General features: G+C 44.3%; 2 protein-coding genes across 3 annotated transcripts in view; both read left to right on the top strand.

Annotated features, from left to right (window-relative positions):
* Window positions 1-16,933, top strand: part of ccr6a (chemokine (C-C motif) receptor 6a) — a 50,413-nt gene extending 33,480 nt beyond the window's left edge. For both annotated transcript variants that reach the window (XM_059985383.1, XM_059985384.1), the window contains exons 2-5: window positions 3,561-3,644; window positions 6,219-6,410; window positions 10,876-10,957; window positions 13,198-16,933. In XM_059985383.1, the coding sequence (XP_059841366.1) occupies window positions 13,217-14,299 (1,083 nt within the window). In that variant the 5' untranslated portion in view covers window positions 3,561-3,644; window positions 6,219-6,410; window positions 10,876-10,957; window positions 13,198-13,216 and the 3' untranslated portion in view covers window positions 14,300-16,933. The remainder of the gene's footprint in view (window positions 1-3,560; window positions 3,645-6,218; window positions 6,411-10,875; window positions 10,958-13,197) is intronic.
* A 4,830-nt stretch (window positions 16,934-21,763) lies between these two features.
* LOC132403185 (centromere protein J-like) overlaps window positions 21,764-22,525 on the top strand; it is a 195,613-nt gene continuing 194,851 nt past the window's right edge. Inside the window, exon 1 of the mRNA XM_059986546.1 lies at window positions 21,764-21,996. Within this exon, the coding sequence (XP_059842529.1) occupies window positions 21,943-21,996 (54 nt within the window). The 5' untranslated portion in view covers window positions 21,764-21,942. The remainder of the gene's footprint in view (window positions 21,997-22,525) is intronic.

The following is a 22,525-nucleotide window of genomic DNA, read 5'->3' as shown; positions in this document are numbered from 1 at the left end:
AGAGGACCATCACTGCACAGTCTAAAGAGGCAATCTCTATGCTTCAGGACTGTTTTGATTGGAGCGACTGGCAGATGTTCAAAGGGGACGGCACAAACAGTAGAAACAGAATATGTCTCATGTGTCACCAGCTGCATCAGCAAGTGTGTAGGCGACATTGGTACATCAAGAGCGGTCATCCCACGGGCCGATCAGAAGCCCTGGCTGAACGCTGAGGTATGCTCCCTACTGAAGTCCCGGGAACCTGCCTTCAGGTCTGGAGATATAACAGATCTGAGAGCAGCCAAGAGGAACCTCATCTTGGGCATCAAGAGGGCAAGGATTGCCTCTGCAGAAAAAGTTCAGGAACACCTCTCTGAGAGCAATCCGCAGTGTATTTGTCTGGCATTAAGGGCATTACTGACTATGCAAGGAAAGACAGGATTAACTGTATGCCTCCTTCCCTGACGCTCTAACCAACTTTTATCATGCTTTCAGACATGGTATATCACACCAGCCATGAAAGCTGTACCCCTCCCAGGTGAGCTGCAACCCCTCCCAGGTGAGCTGCACCCCTCCCAGATGAGCTGCAACCCTCCCAGGTGAGCTGCACCCCTCCCAGGTGAGCTGCAACCCCTCCCAGGTGAGCTGCACCCCTCCCAGGTGAGCTGCAACCCCTCCCAGGTGAGCTGCAACCCCTCCCAGGTGAGCTGCACCCCTCCCAGATGAGCTGCAACCCTCCCAGGTGAGCTGCACCCCTCCCAGGTGAGCTGCAACCCCTCCCAGGTGAGCTGCACCCCTCCCAGGTGAGCTGCAACCCCTCCCAGGTGAGCTGCAACCCTCCCAGGTGAGCTGCAACCCCTCCCAGGTGAGCTGCAACCCTCCCAGGTGAGCTGCAACCCCTCCCAGGTGAGCTGCACCCCTCCCAGGTGAGCTGCAACCCCTCCCAGGTGAGCTGCACCCCTCCCAGGTGAGCTGCAACCCCTCCCAGGTGAGCTGCAACCCTCCCAGGTGAGCTGCAACCCCTCCCAGGTGAGCTGCAACCCTCCCAGGTGAGCTGCAACCCCTCCCAGGTGAGCTGCACCCCTCCCAGGTGAGCTGCAACCCTCCCAGGTGAGCTGCAACCCCTCCCAGGTGAGCTGCACCCCTCCCAGGTGAGCTGAAACCCCTCCCAGGTAATCTGCAACCCTCCCAGGTGAGCTGCAACCCCTCCCAGGTGAGCTGCAACCCCTCCCAGGTGAGCTGCAACCCTCCCAGGTGAGCTGCAACCCCTCCCAGGTGAGCTGCACCCCTCCCAGGTGAGCTGCACCCCTCCCAGGTGAGCTGCAACCCCTCCCAGGTGAGCTGCAACCCTCCCAGGTGAGCTGCAACCCCTCCCAGGTGAGCTGCAACCCTCCCAGGTGAGCTGCAACCCCTCCCAGGTGAGCTGCACCCCTCCCAGGTGAGCTGCAACCCCTCCCAGGTGAGCTGCAACCCTCCCAGGTGAGCTGCAACCCCTCCCAGGTGAGCTGCAACCCCTCCCAGGTGAGCTGCAACCCTCCCAGGCGTCTGTAGCAGCAGCAGACAAGAGACGTCCACTGCAGAGAGTCAACCCCGATAAGGCAGTCAGTCCAGACGACACCCCAGGCCCAGTACTCAGAGAGTGAACACACCAGCTCACTGACGTCTTCAACACTTCACTCATCCAGGCTGCTGTCCCCACGGGGCCACCATCATCCCTGTATCAAAGAACTCTGCACCTTCAGAACTGAATGACTACCAACCAGTGAGACTGACTCCAGTCACCATGAGATGCTTTGAACTGCTGATATCAGAAACTCCATTCCTGCCACACTGGACACTCACCAATAAGCTCACTGACAGAACGGCTCTGCAGAGATGCCGTAACATCTGTCACGCAGCTGGCCCTGACCACCCAGGAAAGAAGGACACTTGCTGTACATTGGAATGCTGTTTCTGGATTTCAGACTGGCATTCAACACTATTGTCCCACAGATGCTGGTGAACAAACTCCGACTCCTTGGTCTAAATACCACAGTGCAACTGGGTGTTGGACCTCCTAACCCACAGACCTCAGATAGGATGCACAACCGCTCCTCCCTCCCCATCGCTCACCGTACGGGTGACCCCAGGACTGTGCGCTGAGCCCATTGCTGTACACTCTGCTTACACATGACTTCACATCCAAACACCTGAGCAATCACATTGTCAAGGTCACCGATGATGGGGTCCTCACCAATAACGACGAATCAGCCTACAGAGAGGAGGTGAAAGAGCTCGAGGCCTGGTGCCAGTCAAATAACCTCTTCCTCAATGTCAACAAGACCAACGAGATGGTATTGACTTCAGGAGAACTCTTTCCACTCACACCCCCCTTTACATTGGCAGAAAGTGGGGGCAGGTTCAAACTCCTGGGAATGCACATCAGTCACATCCTCTCATGGACCCAGAACACATCCGACACAGTCAGGAAAGCTCACCAATGCCTCTTCCTGAGGAGGCTGAAGACAGTTGGACTTTGCACGTCCAAACTCAACTCATTCTACAGATACACAATAGAGAGCATCCTCACAAGCTGCGTCACTGCTTGGAACGGAAACTACACTGTGACAGACAGGAAAGCTCTACAACAGTAGTCAAAACTGCCCAACACATCACTGGCACTTGCCCAACTACCATCAAGGAGGTATATGCAGAAAGATGCCAGAAAAGGTCCAGTAACATTGTGAAGGATTCCATCCACCCTGCTTACAGACTGTTTGTCCCACTCCCATCAGGGATGAGGCTATGTAGCATTCATGTTAGGAGCACCAGACTCAAGGTAGCTACTTTTCCCAAGCAGAAAGACCGATCAACACCTCCACCCACTAACTCCACCATTAATTCATTTCCCATCAGTCACCTTATGTACAGCCTAGCATCACTTTATGGACATATTAGTCATCTATGTACATAAGTTATCTTAAGTATTTATATTTATGGTGTTTATAGTTATTATTGTTGTGTTCTTTATCTTTTGTGTTTTATTCTGTGTGGCATCGGATCTGGAGTAAAGATTATTTCTTTCTCCTTACACTTGTGTGCAGGAAATGACATTAAATAATCTTCAATCTCGAATCTTCTCATTGCTACCTTCAGGGGCAAAGTACAGTAGCCTGAAGCCACACACTCAGCCTTTTAGGAACAGCTTCTTCTCCAATGTCATCAGATTTCTGAATGGACACTGAACCCATATATACCACCTCACTAATTTTTTCTTTTTTGCTCTTTTTGTACAACATATTCAATTATATGTATAACTATATATGTATAGTTTTAAAAAAATTATGTATTGCATTGGACTGCTGCCACAAAACAACATATTTCATGACATATAGATTCTGATTCTGATCTTTTATAAAAGAAAATACCTATGGGATTGGACAAAGTCAAAATGGACTTATAGAGGGAAAAGCAGGTTTGACAAACTGAGCAGAGTTTTTAGAGGACAGTATTGTCAAAGTTGATAAGTAATTCATGACTATTCCTGTCCTTCTTTTGGAATTCAGCCCGAAATATCAACTGTTTATTCCTCTCCGTAGGTGGTGCCCGACCTGCTCTGTTCCTCCGGCATTTTGTATGTGTTGCTCATCTGAAGAAACTCTTGTGTGACTGACCTGAAGGAGGTTTGTACCATCTGGGGTCAAAATATGGTCCTGCAGTCTTTAAAAAGTAAAACAGGGGTATGTTTGGGAATAATCACAAGGTGAAGGGTCTGGGCCCAGAATTTTGACTGTTTATTCCCTTCCATCGATGCTGCCTGCTCTACTGAGTTCTTCCAGCATTTTGTTCCTGTTACTCAGCATTGATAAGTGTTTGGATTTTTGAATTTTTAAAAATTTGAAAATCCAATTACTTTGATAAAGTCCCACGGAAGAGGAAAATATGCAGAGTTAAAGCACGTGAGATGGGGTGTAAGATACTGAATGTAAGATACTGGAACGTTACATACTGAGGTGTAGTATACTGGCAGGGCATGATAATTATTTGACGACAGAAATTCTGAATACACTGGAGAAAGAGTTTCATAGCATTGAGGCAGAGAATCGGCCGTATTGGTGAAACAGACAAAAAGGGATGATCAGCTCATCCCTGCGCCTTTTCTCCATGTTTCAAAGGGGGGAGGAGGTTATTAGGGAGCTGGGGCAGGGGCTGGTGTGGAGAATGGCAGTAAAGAAGTGGGAAATAGAACTCAGTGCAGGGAAGAGTATGGTTATAAACTTTGGTAGAAGGAATAAAGGCATAATCTAATTTCAAAATGGGAATGAAATCAGAGGTGCAAAGGATCTTAGGAGGCCTCATGAAGATTCCCTAAAGGTTAACTTGCAGGTGAGTTGTTAATAAAGGAAGGCAAATACAATGTTGGCATTCATTTGAGAGGACCAGAATATAAGAGCAAGCTTGTAATGCTTAGGCTTTATAAAGCATTGGTTAGGTCACACTAAGAGTATTGCAAGCAGTTTTGGGAACCTTATCTAAGAAGGTTTGTGCTGGCATTGGAGAGGGTCCCGAGGAGGTTCACAAGAATGATTCTGGGAATGAAAGTGTTAATGTATGAAGAGCGTTTGATGGCTCTGGGCCTGTACTCACTGGAGTTTAGAAAAATGAGTGGATTTTATTGAAACATATTGAATATTGAAAGACCTAGATAGAGTGGACTTAAGAGAGGATGTTGTTGATAGTGGGGGAGTCTAAGACCAGAGGGCACAGCCTCAGAATAGAAGGACATCCCTTTAGTATAGAGATGAGGAGGAATTTCTTTAGCCAGAGCATGGTGAATCTGTGGAATTCATTGCCACAGACGGCTGTGGAGGCCAAGTTATTGTGTATATTTAAAGCAGAGATCATAGGTTCTTGATTAGTTGGGGCATTAAAGGTTACGAGGGAAGGCATGAGAATGGGGTTGAGAAGGATAATAAATCAGCCATGATGGAATGGTGGATCAGATTTGATGGGCTGAATGGCCTAATTCTGCTCATATGCCTTCTAGTTTTATGAGTGAAATGACTATAAGCCAGTACAGCAAGTGCTAGTGCTGGATGGTATTGTGCCAGGGTGAAAGGGCACTCCAAAGCTGAAGGCAGATGCTACTCTAAACTGAACTGTGATGAAGACTGATGCAATAGTAAGTGCATTTAATTGAGGAAATGTGCACACAGTTTTAGGTCATTGATTACTCTTCTACACTCAGAGGTCACTTTATCAGGTGCACCTGAACACCTGCCCGTTAACCCAAATATCTAACCAGCCAATCATGTGGCAGCAACTCAATACATAAAAGCATGCAGACATGGTCAAGAGGTACAGTTGTTGCTCAGAATGGGGAAAAATGTGAACTAAGTGACACTGGCAATGGAAAGTTTGTTGGTGCCAGACAGGGTGGTTTGAGTATCTCAGAAACCGCTGATCTCCTAGGATTTTCACACACAGCAGTCTCTAGATTTTACAGAGAATGGTGTAAAATACAAAAAAAAAAATGTCCAGTGAGCAGTAGCTCTGTGAGCAAAGGGTTTGGTAATCACAGAGGTCAGAGGAGAACGGCCAGACTGGTTCAAGCTGTTAGAAAAATGACAGTAACTCAAATAGCCATGCATTAAAACAGTGGCGTGCAGAAGAGCACCTCTTGCACAACACATCGAACCTTGAAATGGATGGGCCACAGTAACACAGGGCCACAAACATACACTCAGTGGCCACTTTATTAGGTACAGAAGAGAGCTAATGAAGTGGTCACTGTGTGTGCACTCTTCTACTCTTCAGATAGTTCCAATCACACCTTCTTGGCGAGAACAGCAGCACGTCCCTGCTCCTGCTGAGGAAAGTATATTCCCCACCTCCATCTCCTGCTTCTGCCTACCTTTCCATGCACACGCCACTAAGTCTGGGACAACCATTGTTCCACATCCTGTGTTCTTTCTGGACACCTCCAGCTTCTATTTCTCTGACAGCTGGGAATTTGCTCATTACTTGCTGCCAATAACCCATTCCTCCCTGTTGCCCATTCTGGGGTTTGCCCGAACCTTATCACAGCCTTGGTCCGAAGAGCAGACTTCCAGGGGTAAAGTGAGTGTGGTATTGAGGTAGCATTTGGCCGAGTGTGGTGTCAAGCGGCTACGGGTCTCAATGAGAAAATGAAGTGGTTAATGTCATAAACAGCATAAAAGAAGATGGGTGTGCTTTTCCATTCATCCTAACTCCAGGTTATCACTGCAAAATTACTTCATTGCAACATCCTTGGCCCAAAACATCTGCAGCTCAGCAACAAATGAAGCGGCCTGCACAGCTGGTCCTGGACAACACTGGGGACACTGCGGTCCAGTTCTGAGGAAAGGCTCCATCGCCAGAACTGAAGCCTTGCCTGTTCTTTCAGTTGCAGGTATCTCGAGGAGCAGGTGAGTTGGCCTCGGTATTCAAAACAGAAACTAATTTCTCAGTTCTCCAGAGGCGCTGCCTGGCCTGCTGAGTTCCTCCTGCATTTTGTGCCTGTCATTCTGGATTTGCAGCATCTGCAAAATCTCTTGTGTTTAACCCTCAGTTAACATGTCTGAAAATAAAATTTCCTTAGTTATTATCACATTGGCTTTTCATCCCCTACCATAGATCCATAGGTGACATCTGTTGCAGATTGATCAAGCCTACATATGCAAGCGACTATTGCTAAAGATAATTCTGACTGCTGAAATTCAACTTAAAAAGGATCTAGTTACTAACAATAAATTTACAAAGAAAATATAGACTCCTGGAACACTACAGCACAGAAACAGGTCCTTTGGCCATTTAGTCTGTGCCAAGCTGTTAACCTGCCCAGCCACATCAACCTGCACCTAGACTGTAGCCCTCCATGCCCCTCCCATCCATGTAGTTATCCAAACTTCTCTTAATTGTTGCAATCGATTCTGCATCCATGTTCTGTTTGCAGCTCATTCCACACTCACACCATCCTCTGAGTAAAGAAGTTCCCCTTCAGTTTCCCCTTAGATATTTCACCTCTGACCTCTAGTTCTAGTCTCACTCAGCCTCAGTTGAAAAAGCCTGCTTCCATTTACCCTATCTGTACTCCTCATAATTTTATATTGGCCACTCGTTATGTGCTGTGTCATATGACAAGGGTGATCATGGTCTTTCCGTGACCATCATTGTTCTTGGCAAACTTTCCTACAGAAGTGGTTTATCATTGCCTTCTTCTGGGCTGTGTCTTTAAAGACCCCAGCCATTATCAATACTCTTCAGGGATTGTCTGCCTGGTGTCAGTGGTCGCATAACCAGGACTTGTGATATGCACCTGCTGCTCATACGACCATCCACCATCTGCACCCATGGCTTCACATGAGGGGGCTTAAGCAGGTGCTACACCTTGCCCAAGGGTGACCTGGAGGGAAGAAGCACCTTATACCTCATTTGGTAGAGACGTATCTCCACCATACCACCCCACCAACTATATATACCTTCATCAAATCTCCTCTCATTCTCCGACACTTCAGGGAATAAAGTCCTAACCTATTCAACCTATCCCTATAACTCAGATCCTCAAGTTCTTGCAACATCCTCGTGAATTTTCTCTGTACTCCTTCAATCTTATTGACAACTTTCCTGTAGGTTGGTGACCAGAACTGCACATAATAATCTAAATTTGGTCTCACCAACATCTTACATAACTTCGACACAACTCGTACTCAATACTTTGATTTATGAAGATCAATATGCCAAAAGCTCTCTATGTCTCTATCTACCTGTGATGCCAATTTCAAGGAATTATGAATCTGTATTGCCAGATCCCTCTGTTCTGTGTACTCCACAGTGCCTTACCATTCACTGTGAAAGTCCTGCCCTGGTTGGTCCTCCCCAGGTGCAACACCTCATCTATTAAATTCTACCTACCAGTTGTCATTCATATAGATGACAAACAACAACACACCGAGCACCAATCTCTGTAGCACACCACATCCCGGGTCTCCAGTCAGAGGGGCAACTGACCTCTGACCTCTATGGTTACCAAACCCTTTGTTCACACAGCTGTCGCTCACTGGATAGTTTTTGTATTTTGTACCGTTCTCTGTAAACTCCAGATGGTTTGGGAGGCTGACGGGACATACAGGGAGTTAGTTATACCAAAGGCCAGGACACAGGTAACCGGGTGACCGTCAGGAGGGAGAAAGGGGATAGGCAGCCAGTGCAGAGTAATCCTGTGGCCATTCCTCTTAGTAATATATACCACTTTGGATACTATTGGGGGGATGACCTAGCAGAGGAAAGCCACAGTGGTCAGGTCTCAGGTCTGCCTCTATGGCTCAGAAAGGAAGTGGGAAGAAGAGGTGAGTTGTATTGCTGGAGGTTTTGTTGGTTAGGAGAACAGAAAGGATGAGAATGAGATGGTATGTTGCCTCCCTGGTGCCAGGGTCAGGGGCATCTCAGATCAAGTCCACAGCATTCTTCAGTGGGAGGGTGAGCAGCCACAGGTTGTGGCCCACGTCAATACCAGTGATGAGGGTAGGAGGGCTGACAGACTCCTGCAAAGTGAGCTCAGGGAGTTAGGTGCTAAGTTAAAGGAGAGGACCTCCAGAGCTGTGAACTCAGGATTGCTATCCGTGCCGTGTGTTAGTGTGAGGCTAGGTCATACAGTTAACACGTGGCTAAGGAGATGGTGCAGGAGGGAAGGCTTCAGAATTTTGGATTATTCGTCTCTCTTTCAGGGAAGGTGAGACCTGTACAGAAGTGATGGTTTGCACTGGAACTGAAAGAGGACTAATATCCTAGTGGGAAGGTTTGCTGGTGCTGCATGGCAGTGGGGGTTTTAAACAAGAGTTGCAGGGGGATTGGGTTCTGAGCATCAAGCAGAATAGTGGAGTGTTTGTGGGGGAAGATGTCATTAAGCCTGCATGCAAGGTCAGGAATGAAAGGGATGAGCACAGTGACAGCTGTATATGCTTCAATGCGAAGAGTATTATAGGAATGGCAGGAGAGCTTAGAGTGTGGATCAGCACATGGGATTATGGTGTTGTAGCCGGTAGTGAGATTTGGTTGCAGGAAGCGCAGGGCTGGCATCCTAGTGTTCTGGGGCTCCATTGTTTCAGGTGTGATTTGAGCGGGTGGGATTAAAGGGGAAGGCGTGGTACTACAAGTCAGAGAAAATGTCACAGCAATGCTCAGTCAGGACAGATGCAGAGCTCATTGATGAAGGATCCTGTCAATGCGGACATTAGTAAGGTCTTTGACAAGCTCCTGAATGGGACGTTATTGAGAGGGTTCATTCACGTGGCATCAAAATGAGGTAGTAAATTGGATTAGACTGTAGCTTCATCTGAGATGAATGGTTGTAGGTGGTTGACCCTCTGACTGAAGGCCTGTGACTGGTGGAGTGCCGTAGGAATTGGTGCTGTGTCCTTTGTTGTTTGTCATCTATATCAAAGATCTGGATGTTAATCTGGTAAACTGGATCAGCAAATTTGCAGATGACATCGAGATTGGGGGGTGTAGCGGGCAGCGAGGAAGACTACCAAAGCTTGCAGTGGCATCTGGACCAGCTGGTGAAATGGACTGAAAAATGGCAGATGGAATTTAATGCAGACAAGTGTGAGGTCTTGCACTCTGGAAGGTCTTATGCAGTTGGATCCTGAGGAGCGCAGTAGAGCAGGGTGGTGGTGGGGGGGGGGGGGCTCTGGGAATGCATTTCAATAATTCCTTGGAAGTGGCGTAACAGGTGGAGAGGGTCATAAAGGAATCTTTTAGTACATTGGCCTTAATGAATCAATGTATTGAGTTCAGGAGTTGGGATCTAATTTTGGAATTGTTTGAGACATTGGTGAGGCTAAACTTGGAGTATTGTTTCGGTCATCTACCCAAAGGAAAGATGTTCATTTGGGTTTGCTGGGCGGCCTATTCCCTGCTGTACCTCAAATAAATACGATTGAAAGAGTGCAGAGAAAATTTACAAAGACGTTGCTGGGACTTGAGGACCTGAATTATAGGGAAAGGTCGAAGAGGTTAGGACTTAAATCTCTAGAATTTAGAAGATTGAAGATTTAATAGAGGTATACAAAATTATGAGGGGTTTGGACAGGGTAAGTGCAAGCAGGATTTTTCCACTGAGGTTGGGTGAGACTAGAGCTAGAGTTCATGGCTTAAGAGTGAAAGGTGAAATATTTAAGGGGAACATGAGGGGGATCTTCTTCAGTCAGAGGGTTGTGAGAGTGTGGAACGAGCTGCCAGTGCAAGTGGTGCATGTGGAGTCAATTTCAACATTTAAGAGAAATTTGGACAGGTACATGTTGGGGGGTGGGGAGCGGTGGTATGGAGGTCTAAAGACCCGGTGCAGGTCGATTGGACGAGGCAGATTAATGAGTTGGCATGAATTAGATGGGCTGAAGGGCCAATTTCTGTACTGTAGTCTTCTATAACTTTGTGATATGTTCTATGCTCATCTGCTATACCTATGGTATTCATTGCACTGAAATAGAAGCAACTCAGAATATTAGTCCACCATCCTCAAACATTTTGGTTCCTGTCTTTGGATGCGGACTTAATATCTACATTTGCCCACAACCACTCCACTCATTGCCCTGGCGCTCTAGTTTCCATCCCCCTGTAGCCATAATTTAAATACCCCTCCCCCTCAGAACAGCACTAGCAAATCTTCCTGCAAGGATATTGGTTCCCCCTTCAGCTCTGGTGAAAACCATCCTGTCTGTACCATGCCTGAAAAATGCTATGCACACAGCTGGTTACATTTCATTTGAAAAGTAAATTTGTGCAGGTAGAGAAGTGATTCGCTTCGGAGCTAAGTTGTTTTTAATCACAAACGGTAAATTTCTTAAATTCACAGCATCATATTTCTTTATAATTTATTGTTTGAAATTTCAGGATACTACTCTGGAGTAAGTCAATCTTCCTGACATTAGGCAATAGTGTTTGGAAAAAGACTTCATTTAACTCACTTACAAAGGTAAGAACTACAGTACTTTCATGAAAAAAGTAAATAGCTTGCATTACAATGGCATATTTCATGACCGGTATTTCAAAGCAATGGTTATTTGTAGGTAATCTATCAGGAATAAAGAACGCATGATCCCACAATGGCAAGATGGGACTCTTAATGCTCCCTGGGCCGCTATTCTGGGTGTCCAGTACAATGACAGAGAATATTATAGACTAGTTTGTAAATGATGTTAACTTGGGTGGAATACTAAGGGAGGCAGACGGCACTTGGAGGTTGCAGTAGGGTAAAAGAGTGAGAAGGTGTATCGCAAAATGAGCTGAGTGTGAGCTGTCTGCTATTTGGATCTGAGGAGGACAAATCAAATTTAGTTCTCATTCCCCACATGGCAACGTAACGGCCTGTGTGCTTACCTGTCAGCCAGACCACACACACTGCTAGCCTCAGGGTGAGAGCATGAATTTTAAAAAGGGGCCCAGACAATTGCGATACCTTCCACTGTAAGCAGGTAATCGTTCACCAACCAAGCTACATTTAGATCAGTAGTAGTAAAAAATCCCTTGGATGGAGTATAATGTTCTTCCAAGGAGTAATTCTCCTCACGGAGTGCAGCTGTGCGTGACTTTGTTTGATGTTGGGAGGGTGATGGACAGGCACCATACAGATTGGGGTCAGGGTCCAGTGGCATGGAAAGCAAGATGACTGGGGACTCTTCACTGCTGCAGCCTTCCTCCACCTTCATTGCCGTTCTGATGTGTCATCATCATCGTCACACGGCACTGGAGTCCTGGTTGGATGGCTCTTTGTCTGGAGCCTCCCCCTGGACCTCAGTGCCCTGGGTGACCCTACCAGCAGCTAAGCTCCAGGCGGCATCACCCTCGGGATCTCAGGTACTCACAACTCTCTCCGCCACAACAAGGTGACGACCCTCAGAGAGGTAGTACTGAGTAAAACTTCGGTAAAAGCACACTAAACTCATGGAATGTGGGAGCTCATGAATGTGACCAGCTGACCTTGAATTCTGCTGGTAAGTGCCCTGCCATTTTGCTGTACCATGTCTTCCTGACAGTTAAAGAATCATTATATAGTCCAACACAGGTCACTGAGTCCATAATAACTAAAAGGTAAAGTCAAATCCCCTGCTTCTTTTGCTATACCCTTCCGTTTTTTAATTAATAATTATTCATTCAATTCTTCAAAGAAACCTATAGTCTTTACCTTTAAAATAGTGAAAAACAAACTTTTTTCTCATGCTGTCTGCTTCTTTTGCCAATCTGTGGCAGCTAGCAATAAATCTTTCAGTCAATGAAAATGGTTTGCTTTTATCTCCTCCATCAAAAACCTTCATGATTGTAACCACTTCTTTATTGAGCATTGTGTCCAAGCCATTATGTCCATCAAGTCTTACACCGGTATAATCGTTCGTATATAGGCTGCCCAGTCCAGTTAGTATCACCTAACCCATGATGCCACCTGTCTGGCTGGCTTTTGCTGCCTGGTTTCAACTTAGCAAGACACAAGAGGCAAAGTTCTAAGAGCCTAAGCTGACCGTGAATGGGAATGAAAGGGTTAACATATGAGGGGCTTTTGATGGCTCTGGCCCTGTACTGGCTGAAGTTTAGAAAGGTGAGGGGGGTATCTCATTGAAACCTATTGAACATTGAAAGGCCCAGATAGATTGGATGCGCAGAGGATGTTTCCGATAGTGGGGGAGTCTAGGACCAGAGGATACAGCCTCAGAATACAAGGGCATCCCTTTAGAACAGAGATGATGAAGAACTTCTTTGGCCAGAATGTGGTTGATCTGTGGAATTCATTGCCGCAGATGGCTGTGGAGGCCAAGTCATTTGTACATTTAAAATGGAGGTTGATGGGTTCTTGATTAGTGAGACCAAAGTGATGGGGAGGAAGCAGGAGAATGGGGTTGAGAGAGATAATAAATCAGCCAAGATGGAATGGCATAGCAGACTCACTGGACCAAATTCTGCTCCTATGTCTTATGGTGGTATGGTCTAACATTCCTTATACTCATGGCCAGATCCCTCTGGTGTGCTTAAAATTAAATTAAGCAACATGAATTGACAACAGATTTTGCAATGAAGAAATTGAAAAGCTGGGAAAGGTGAAGCAGGATCTGTTGTTGAACTATTGATAAGTTGGCATGGTTTCTTGTTAACAATTATAGTCATGTGAATAAATCACCCTGTTCATTTCTTTACCAGTCATTGTTGAATATTTATGTCTTGCAGACGAGATAGACCAAACAAAATGAATTATACTGAAGGATATGATTATGAAGAATATGAATATTATCTTAACACCAGTGAAGATTATTATGAAGGTGTGGAATTATTGTGCAGAATGAGTGAGAACAAGATACTTCCATGGTTCATTCCAATATTTTATTCATTTATTGCTGCCATGGGCATTATTGGCAATGGTTTGGTTGTTGTCATCTATTTGTTCTACAAGAGGGTTAGATCTATGACTGACGTGCTTCTCATGAATTTGGCCATAGCTGATATACTTTTCGTGGTTACCCTGCCATTTTGGGCTGTAGATGCCCCTGAAGGATGGATCTTTATGGACGTTGGGTGTAAAATTCTCAAGGGCATATACAGTATCAATTTTTACAGTGGCATGTTATTCCTAGGTGCTATTAGCATCGATCGATATATTGCTATTGTCCATGCGACAAAGTCTTTTAATTACAAGGGAAAAACACTGGTTTACAGTAAAATTGTTTGTATATTTGTCTGGCTTTATGGAATTATTGTATCCTTGCCAACATTCATTTTTAGCGAAAGCTATGAGTTCAAGACAACAAGAAAAATGGTGTGTGAAATAAAATACCCAAAACACAATTCACATATAGGGAAGGCAGCTACTCCGGCACTACAGCTAACACTTGGTTTCTTTGTACCTCTGTTTATTATGATTTACTGTTACTCTCTGATAATTAAGACACTTCTCCAAGCCAGAAACTTCCAGAGACACAAGGCATTTCGGGTTGTAATCGCAGTAGTAGCAGCTTTTGTGGTTTGTCAAGTGCCATACAATGTTGTTATAATTTATAATTTATTTAGAACAAGTAGCTGTGAAACTTTCCAGGTAAAGACTATTGTCCACGCAGTGACACAGTCTATTGCCTTTCTCCATTGTTGTCTGAACCCTGTCCTTTACGCCTTTATTGGTGTTAAATTCAGAATGTATTTAATGAAGATAATGCAAGACATCTGCTGCTTAAGCAAAAAGAACATTTCATTACGCTACAGGCATACCACTGAAACGTGTGTGTCAAGGCGTACATCTGACTTTGACATTGACAACTTATCATCCTTTACAATGTGATCATCTGCTTTTTTTTGTGTGGTTATGCATATCTCATGAAATTTCACAGTAAGTATTTAAATGCTCTATAATCTCTCATTTCAAATTCCATATACTGTTTAAATAAGAATTATACACTCAGTGTCCGCTTTATTCGGTACTTCCTCTGCCTAATAAAGTGGCCACTGAGTGTATGTTCATGTTCTTCTGTTGCTGTAGCCCATCTGCTTCAAGCTTTGATGTGTTATGCATCCAGAGATGCTCTTCTGCACGCCACTGTTGTAATGTGTGGTTATTTGAGTTACTGTTGTCTTCCTGTCAGCTTGAACCAGTCTGGCCATTCTCCCCTGACCTCTCTCATTAACAAGGCAGTCTTACAGAAGAACTGCTACTCAATTGGATGTTCCTTTTCTTGTTTCTCGCACCATTCTCTGTAAACTCTGGAGACTCTTGTGTGTGATACTCAAGCCACCCCATCTGGCACCAACAATCACTCCACAGTCAAAGTCACTTAGATTCTTCATTCTTTTCATTCTTGTATCTCATAAAGTGGCCACTGAGTTCAAGTATAGTCCTTGAGACCACAGACCATTTATATTCTACCCTTGAGTGAATTTGTGGAATATGTTAATTAAAATTCACTAGATTAAATAACTTCCATGGAAATAAAATTCTATAGAGTCTGTTCCTTGGCACAAAAATAAGTCCAAGGTTTCACTCTAGCTATCCATAAAACTTCATTTTTAAAGTTGCATTTTAAGACTTTTTACATTTGAAAAGGGAGGAGAGAAGCAAATTTTATTGCAGTATATTACAGAGATATCAGGAGAATATTAGTAATTTGGTAGCACAGATGTGTGCAGTGCTGTAACATTATAGATTACAGGATTTCACACACGATGAAATAATTCGCAAGGTCCATATCGTTTCACTATGGGAAGTGAAGGTAACAAGAAAACTTAGAACACCATCTCGGATTTCCTCCAAAATAAAGCAGCAGTACGAACTCCCGTGGAATTACTTTGTTGAGAACGAAGAGATCAGCGTGAATGAGCCACAAAGGAGGAGGGATAATATTGAATAATGGGGAAGATTGGGAGAAGTCTACATACGGGATCCAGCCAAGCTGTACACCATTTGGTAACATCCCAGAATTCTCCATTGAGAAGCCCACATTCTGCCACATATTCAGAGCTGATTATATTGAAAACTGACATCAATTTTGATTACATTGCAAAATGTAAGTGAAGTCTGAAACTGATTAATAAGATTACAGGCAGCAATGTTGGAACCACAGTATTTCAAGGAGTAACAGAAATGACCCCTGGACTGAAAGAGTTAATGGATTTGATAGATCTGGGTTTGTATTCACTGGAGCTTAGAAGAATGGGGGGGGGGGGAACCTCATTAAAACCTATCAAAAATTGAAAGGCCTAGATAGAGTGGACATCGAGAGGATGTTTCCTATAATGGGGGAGTCTTGGACCAGAGGGCACAGCCTCAGAATACAAGAACATCCCTTTAGAACAGAAGTGAGCTGGAACTGCCTGACCTGCTGAGTTCCTCCATCATTTTATGTGTGATGCGATAACTAAAGTGATTGATTATCTCAAGATGTAGGAACCTTCTTGTTGTCTATGCAAAATTGCTGAACTTGAGTAATTAATTCAGTACCATTTTCTGTACACCGTCATGTTGTACCAGATCTCTTGCCTTATATTGTATATATAGAATTTTTAATGTTTTAAAGATAAGCTGATCACTAGAAGTTCATTTTCAACTATATTATATTTACTAGAATTTCTCCTTTCCCCTAATAGTTTTTATTTTATAATTGGAACAGTAGTATGTATTCTGTTTTATTATGCCACTGTTTTTAAACCTGGTAAATGCAGATTAATTTTGTGGGCACAATTCTGATATGTTGCATTTTAAATGCCAATGTATGTGACGGAACAGGAAAATACTTCGATTTTTAATGAAGGTGTTTAAAACGGGGATGTCATTTTAGGGTACATATTTCATGTAAATTTGTTATTAGGTCTATGATTGTGTCAGTTCAAAATGATTTTTAAAACAGCTCTATAAAAGAGTATTCTAGCTATGTTTGATTTCTACGTGGATGTTCAGGTAGTTGAATGAAACCCCAAATGTTTTCTTCCTCTGGAGAACATTTGTCGCAAGTCATGTGTTACAAGTACTGTGTCATGCAGGTGCATAAACAGTAGCAGGCTTTCTTTCCAAGGAACTGGGCGTTGAAGTAGGAAGCTGAATTTGCTTCTTTTCTCAGCTGCTCTGCTGTGGGAAATGCTAATCTGAGTCTAATCATCTCCAAAAAGAGAAGACAAAAGTAAAGGAGACAGAACGCAATAGACCTTGGCTGCTTTCCTCAGTGGTCTGCTCACAAGATTATTTGTTATGGGCCCTTGTAAACGTGTTTGCCTCACCTGGAATCAAGTGAGTTATAAACAGATATAAGCAGATTATAAAAGGGCAATCTTTTAACAAAGTATCTGCAGATTGTCTCTTGTTCGTGAATCTTCTGATAAAAATATGATTGTATAAAAGTGATACTATTATTCTGATGTATAGCTTGCTGAATGGATTAAAATCTTCTTAAGTTAGTGATTATCCTGTATTGGGTATAAATAAATATGTGCCACAAGTCTTTTCTTGCATTCTACAATTATTTCTCATAGTGATTAGCCATCCAATCGATGCTCAGTGGCCACTTTATTAGGTACCTCTCGGTAGCCACTGGGTGTACCTCCTGGATCTTCTGCTGCTGTAGCCCAGTAGGTTCGACATGTTGTGCATTCAGAGATGCTCTTCTGCACACCACTGTTGTAATGTGTGGTTATTGGGGTTACTGTCACCTCCCTGTCAGCTTGAAACTGTCTAGCCACTTTCCTCCGACCTCTCTCATTAACAAGGCATTTTTGCCCACAGAACCGACCTCCACTGATGATCTTTTTTTCTGTTTGTTGCACCATTCTCTACCAACTCTGCAAAATGTTGATCCCTGAAGATCAACAGTTTCTGGCACCAACAATCATTCCACAGCCAAAGTCACTTCGATCTCCATTCTGATGTTTGGTCTGAACAACAGCTGGACCTCTAGACAGTATCAGCATGCTTTTTCACTGGTGATCGTAGAGCATAGAACAGTACAGCATTGAAACAGGCCCTGCGGCCTACAGTGGCTGTGTCATTCAGGATGCAGATGTAAGCTGCACATATCCCTGCATGCAGTCTATATTCCTCCATTCTGTGCCTATTCTCGTACCTGCCTTTAAAGCTACCACGCAATGGTTTTGAAAAACATTACAGCTGGTTGGGCAATGCTGAGTTCCTTCCCCTTTAAAGGAAAGGTGTGCTTCTCTTGGAACTTAATGGGTGTGGTGAACTACATATACCTGTCTGGACATGCCCCCCCTGCTGACTGCTCCTGTGGCCCCTCCCACTGACCATGGCTCCTCCCACAGACCCCGGTATAAAGGCGATTGAGGCCTGAGCCCTGCCCTCAGTCTCCAGAATGTAGCATGGTGGTCAATTGCTTTCTTCCAGCCAATAAAAGCCGATATCTCACCTCACGTCTCAGAGAGTTATTGATGGTGCATCAATGGGTAAAGTATAGATATGTACTTCTTGGGAGGGGTCAGTATGAAGGCACAATTTACTTCAGTAGACTCACACAAGCACTCAGAGTACCTCCTCACTCTCCAGTGCTACCGTAATGGAAATGCATGTGGTTGCCTTCTGGTCTCCCAACACTGAAACGGGCCTTCCAACCCACGTCAGCCTTCTTGCCCTTCCACAATAATTCCATTTGCCTGCATCTAATAAATTGGTCAAACACGATTTCTCTTTCATGAAGTTTTGCTGATTAGGTTGAATTTTGCCAAGTGTTCTCCGGGAACAGCTTCAATTACAACTTCCCTACTGGTTTGTAATTTTGCTGAGTTCCCCCCCCCCCCCCCCCCCCAACCTCCACTTTCAGTTCCTGGTTCTGGGATGCTACCTGTGGTCTCCACAGTGAATCACGAGGGTGCTTAATAGTCAGCACAGACTCGGTGGCTGAATTGCCTGCTTCTGTGCTGTATCGTTCTACCATTCCATGAATGGACTGATGCAAATTACTCATTTAAAGTTTAACATTCGAAGTACATTTATTATCAAAGTATGCATGTTTTATATAGCCTTGAGAATTGTCTCCTTACAGCCAGCCATGAAATAAAGAACTCCAACAGAACCCATTGAAAACAAACAAAGTCCATCAAACACCCTATGTGTGGTGAGATGAAAAAACAAATTGTACGAACAATAAAGTAAGCAAACAGCATTCATAACTGAAGTTCCCACCACCATCTACCATCTCCTTGTTCTCCATTATTAGAATATAGAACAGTACAGCACAGGAACGGGCCATTGGACCCATGATATTGCACTGGACTATAGGGAGCCACTGTCTGTAAGGAGTTTGTACGTTCTTCCCGTGACCACATGGGTTTTCCCCAGCTGCTCCGGTTTCCTCCCACAGTCCAGAGACATACCCTTGGTAGGTTGGTCGCTGTGAATTGTCCTGTGATTAGGCTATGGTTAAAACCGAGGCTGCTGGGCAGCACAGCTCGAAGGGGATATTCCACTCTGTATATTAATAAATAAAGAATAAAAATAAATAAACTAATTAAATTGGTAGTTAAATGCCCAATTTGGCTCATCCCTTCTGCCACAGAATGTCCATAACCCTTCTGTGCCAGTTTAAGAGATTTCGTATTTCCCTCCACCATTGTCCCAGGAAGTGAGCTCCAGGCAGCCACCACTCTCTATATAAAAACAAATTTCATGCCCCACCCCCAGACTCACTTTTGATCGAATCGATTTTCACTTTGTTAACATGTTTCTTTAAAAAATATCTATGGAAATTCCTACCGTCTGCTTTCATATTTCTGGCCAGCTTTCTCTCAAACTGATTTTCTTTCCCTATTAACCTTTTATTTATTTCTTACTATTTTTCATTGACTGTCCAACTGGCTGAATCCCCCCGTCTTTGCACAATTATATGCTTTAGTTTGCTACTTTTCATTGGATAAATCATACCCATTATAATCTTAAAAGTTTATGTGTCCTGCTTTAATATTTGGGAGGGGTAGTCAACATAAACCAAGACCTCTTATTTACTGTCAGAGTGATGTGAAGGATGGAATGGTTACATTGTGTTATTTTGAAGAGCAGGGTTATCTCCAAAATTGTTTCAAATCTCCCATATTTTCTCCAAATACTTATCGGGGATATCTATAACATGATTTCAAACCACACCAACATTCAATAAAGATCTGACCTTCCTCCTCCCTCTGTGGCTTGCGAGATCTCATTGTATACTAATTGGTTGCCCCCCTTTCTTACCTGCTGTTCTGATGACCTACATCCAATTTAGTTTAGCAGCTGATCAAGACTGAGTGGGAACCACAAGTGGGGTACAAGGTGATTAACAGGTTGGGTGGTGGATAATTTGTGAGCCATTGTTCCCCTTACGTGATGTAAGTCAGGTTCTGATTACAACCTCTTCATTTTGGAACTGTCCTGGGCTAGGGATTATAAAAGTTTGCTGCACTAATATACTTCTTTCTCAAAGAGGAATTATGGATGGTTCCTGCTAATGAACAAGTTCAATTTTTACAGATGTCCTTAAGTTAATTGTGTCCATAAGGTGAAAGATACACAAAAAAAAACACTGGAGAGAGTGAGCAATTTCAGGTTCCTGGGTGTCAATGTCTCTGAATATCTAACCTGGCCCCAGCATATCAATACAGCTATAAACAAAGGAAAGACATCAGTGATATTTCAGTAGGAGTTTGAAGAGATTTGGTATGTCACCTAAAACACTCAAAAACATCTATTGATGTACCACGGGGAGCATTCTGACCGGCTGGATCACTGGAGATCATCAAACGTTATGGAACAGTACAGGCCCTTTGGCCCACAGTGTTGTTCTGACCTATTAACCTACTCTAAAATTAGTCTATCCTTTCCCTCCTACTTAATGTAACTCTCCAGTTTTCTATCATCCAAGTGCCTATCTAGGAGTTTAAAAAAAAAATTATCCCTAATGTTTGTAACTTTACCACCACCTTTGGCAGGGTGTTTCACACCCGCACCACTCCTTGTGAAAAGAACTTACCTCTGATATCCCGCCCTCCATACTTGCCTCCAATCACCTTAAAATTATGTTCCCTTGTATGGGCTATTTCTACCTTTGGAAAATGTCTCTGGTTGTCCACTTTATGCCTCTTAGCTTGTATTGGTCTATCAAGCCACCTCTCGTCTTCCTTCACTCCAAACAGTAAAGCCCTGTCTCACTCAACCCATCTTCATAACATATGTTCTCTAGTCCAGGCAGCATCTTGGTAAATCTCCTCTGCCCCTTTTCTAAAACTTCCATAGCCTTCCTATAATCAGACGTCCAGGACTGTATACCATATTCGAATTGTGATGTGACCAGGATTTTATAGAGCTGCAACATTTCCTCCAGGCTCTTGAACTCAACCCCCTAAGTAGTGATGGCCAACACACCATACCCCTTCTAACAAGTTAAGCACAATTTTGAGTGATCTACTGACCTTGTTCCCAAAATCCTTTTATTCAGAATCATAATCAGAATCACGTTTATTATCACCAGTATATGTGGTGAAAATTGTTAACTTAGCAGAGCAGTTCAATGCGATACATAATACAGAAGGAAAGAATACGAAATAAAATAATAATAGATAAGTACAGTACATGTATATTGAATAGATTTTAAATCGTGCAAAAAACAGAAATAATATATATTTAAAAAGTGAGGTAGTGTTCAAGGGTTCAATGTCCATTTAGGAATCGGATGGCAGAGGGGAAGAAGCTGTTCCTGAATCGCTGAGTGTGTGCCTTCAGGCTTCTGTACCTCCTCCCTGATGGCAACAGTGAGAAAAGGGCATGCCCTGGGTGCTGGAGGTTCTTAATAATGGACGCTGCCTTTCTGAGACACCCTGAAGATGTCCTGGGTATTTTGTAGGCAGTACCCAGGATGGAGCTGACTAGAGTTACTACCTTCTGCAGCTTCCTTCGGTCCTGTGCAGTAGCCCCTCGATACCAGACAGTGATGCAGCCTGTCAGGCTGCTCTCCACGGTACAACTATAGAAGTTTTTGAGTGTATTTGTTGACATGCCAAATCTCTTCAAACTCCCAATGAAGTATAGGCCCTGTCTTGCCATCTTCATAACTGCATCGATGTGTTGGGACCCTCAGAGTCCGCTCCGTCGTTACCGTCGCCACCGCTCTCGGTCTCCCGCTCCCGAACAGTCGCTAGGATTCCTTCACACTTCCAAGGATCCCGCTCCTTGAAAGAGAGAGGAGAAATTAGTCGTCGTCGTTCACTGGGACAATCGCTTTTAACGCTTGATTTTAAGAATATTAAAAGTGATTTACGGGCGTTCGCAACTCGGGGGGTGGGGGTGACGTCTCGTTTGTACGGCGGGAGGCCGCCCCGCCCCGCCCACGGCGGGTGACGTCGCGGAGTCGGCCGTCTCCTAGCGACGGGCAGCGCCGGTTTGGGAGCCGACTCCAGCCGAGCCTCGGGGGACGGGGGCGCCGCCGCTTCACGTCCCGACCCCGTGCCCTCAAGCGCATGGACGGTGCCGGTAACTCGGAGCTCCCTTCATGCGGATCTCCTCAGCCGAAGGTCAGGGTGAGAAAATTTAATCTTTCCGCAGACACAACTGACCGGGTCACCCTGATATTGAAAGCTCATACCCACCTATGTCTTGTATCGGGGGGCAAAGACCTGGGCTGGTAGGCGCCCGCTATTCCTTACTTCTGGGATATGAGGGTTTATATTAAAATGATTCCTCCTACATAGATTACAAAAAAAACCCCTGACACTTCTTAGAACTTCGCTATGAACTTTGAGATAATAGCTCGCAACTGATACTTCGGATTTAGTTTTGAGGCATGTGCTGGGATTACAGAGGCTTCATCATTAAAAAGGGACGCATAGTTATGGATTTTTTTTCAATTTTAGTTGGTTACTAGGCTGCTTATTTCAATAAAGTTGCCGAACAAGCAAGTTTTTCTACCAGTCCTGTTGACTTTGTGCTGTAACTGCTGGTGAACTAGAGCGTGTAAACTTTATTACTCTTCCTGAAATACTATATTGTTGTATTATCGGGGCTGGTCATTATTGTACTGGGATTACATCTCTGGTATTTAAA

This window comes from Hypanus sabinus, chromosome 12, assembly GCF_030144855.1.
Source record: "Hypanus sabinus isolate sHypSab1 chromosome 12, sHypSab1.hap1, whole genome shotgun sequence".
Lineage (NCBI taxonomy): Eukaryota > Metazoa > Chordata > Chondrichthyes > Myliobatiformes > Dasyatidae > Hypanus > Hypanus sabinus.
The sequence above is the reverse complement of the archived record's forward strand: the minus strand, read 5'-3'. Positions and strand labels throughout refer to the sequence as shown.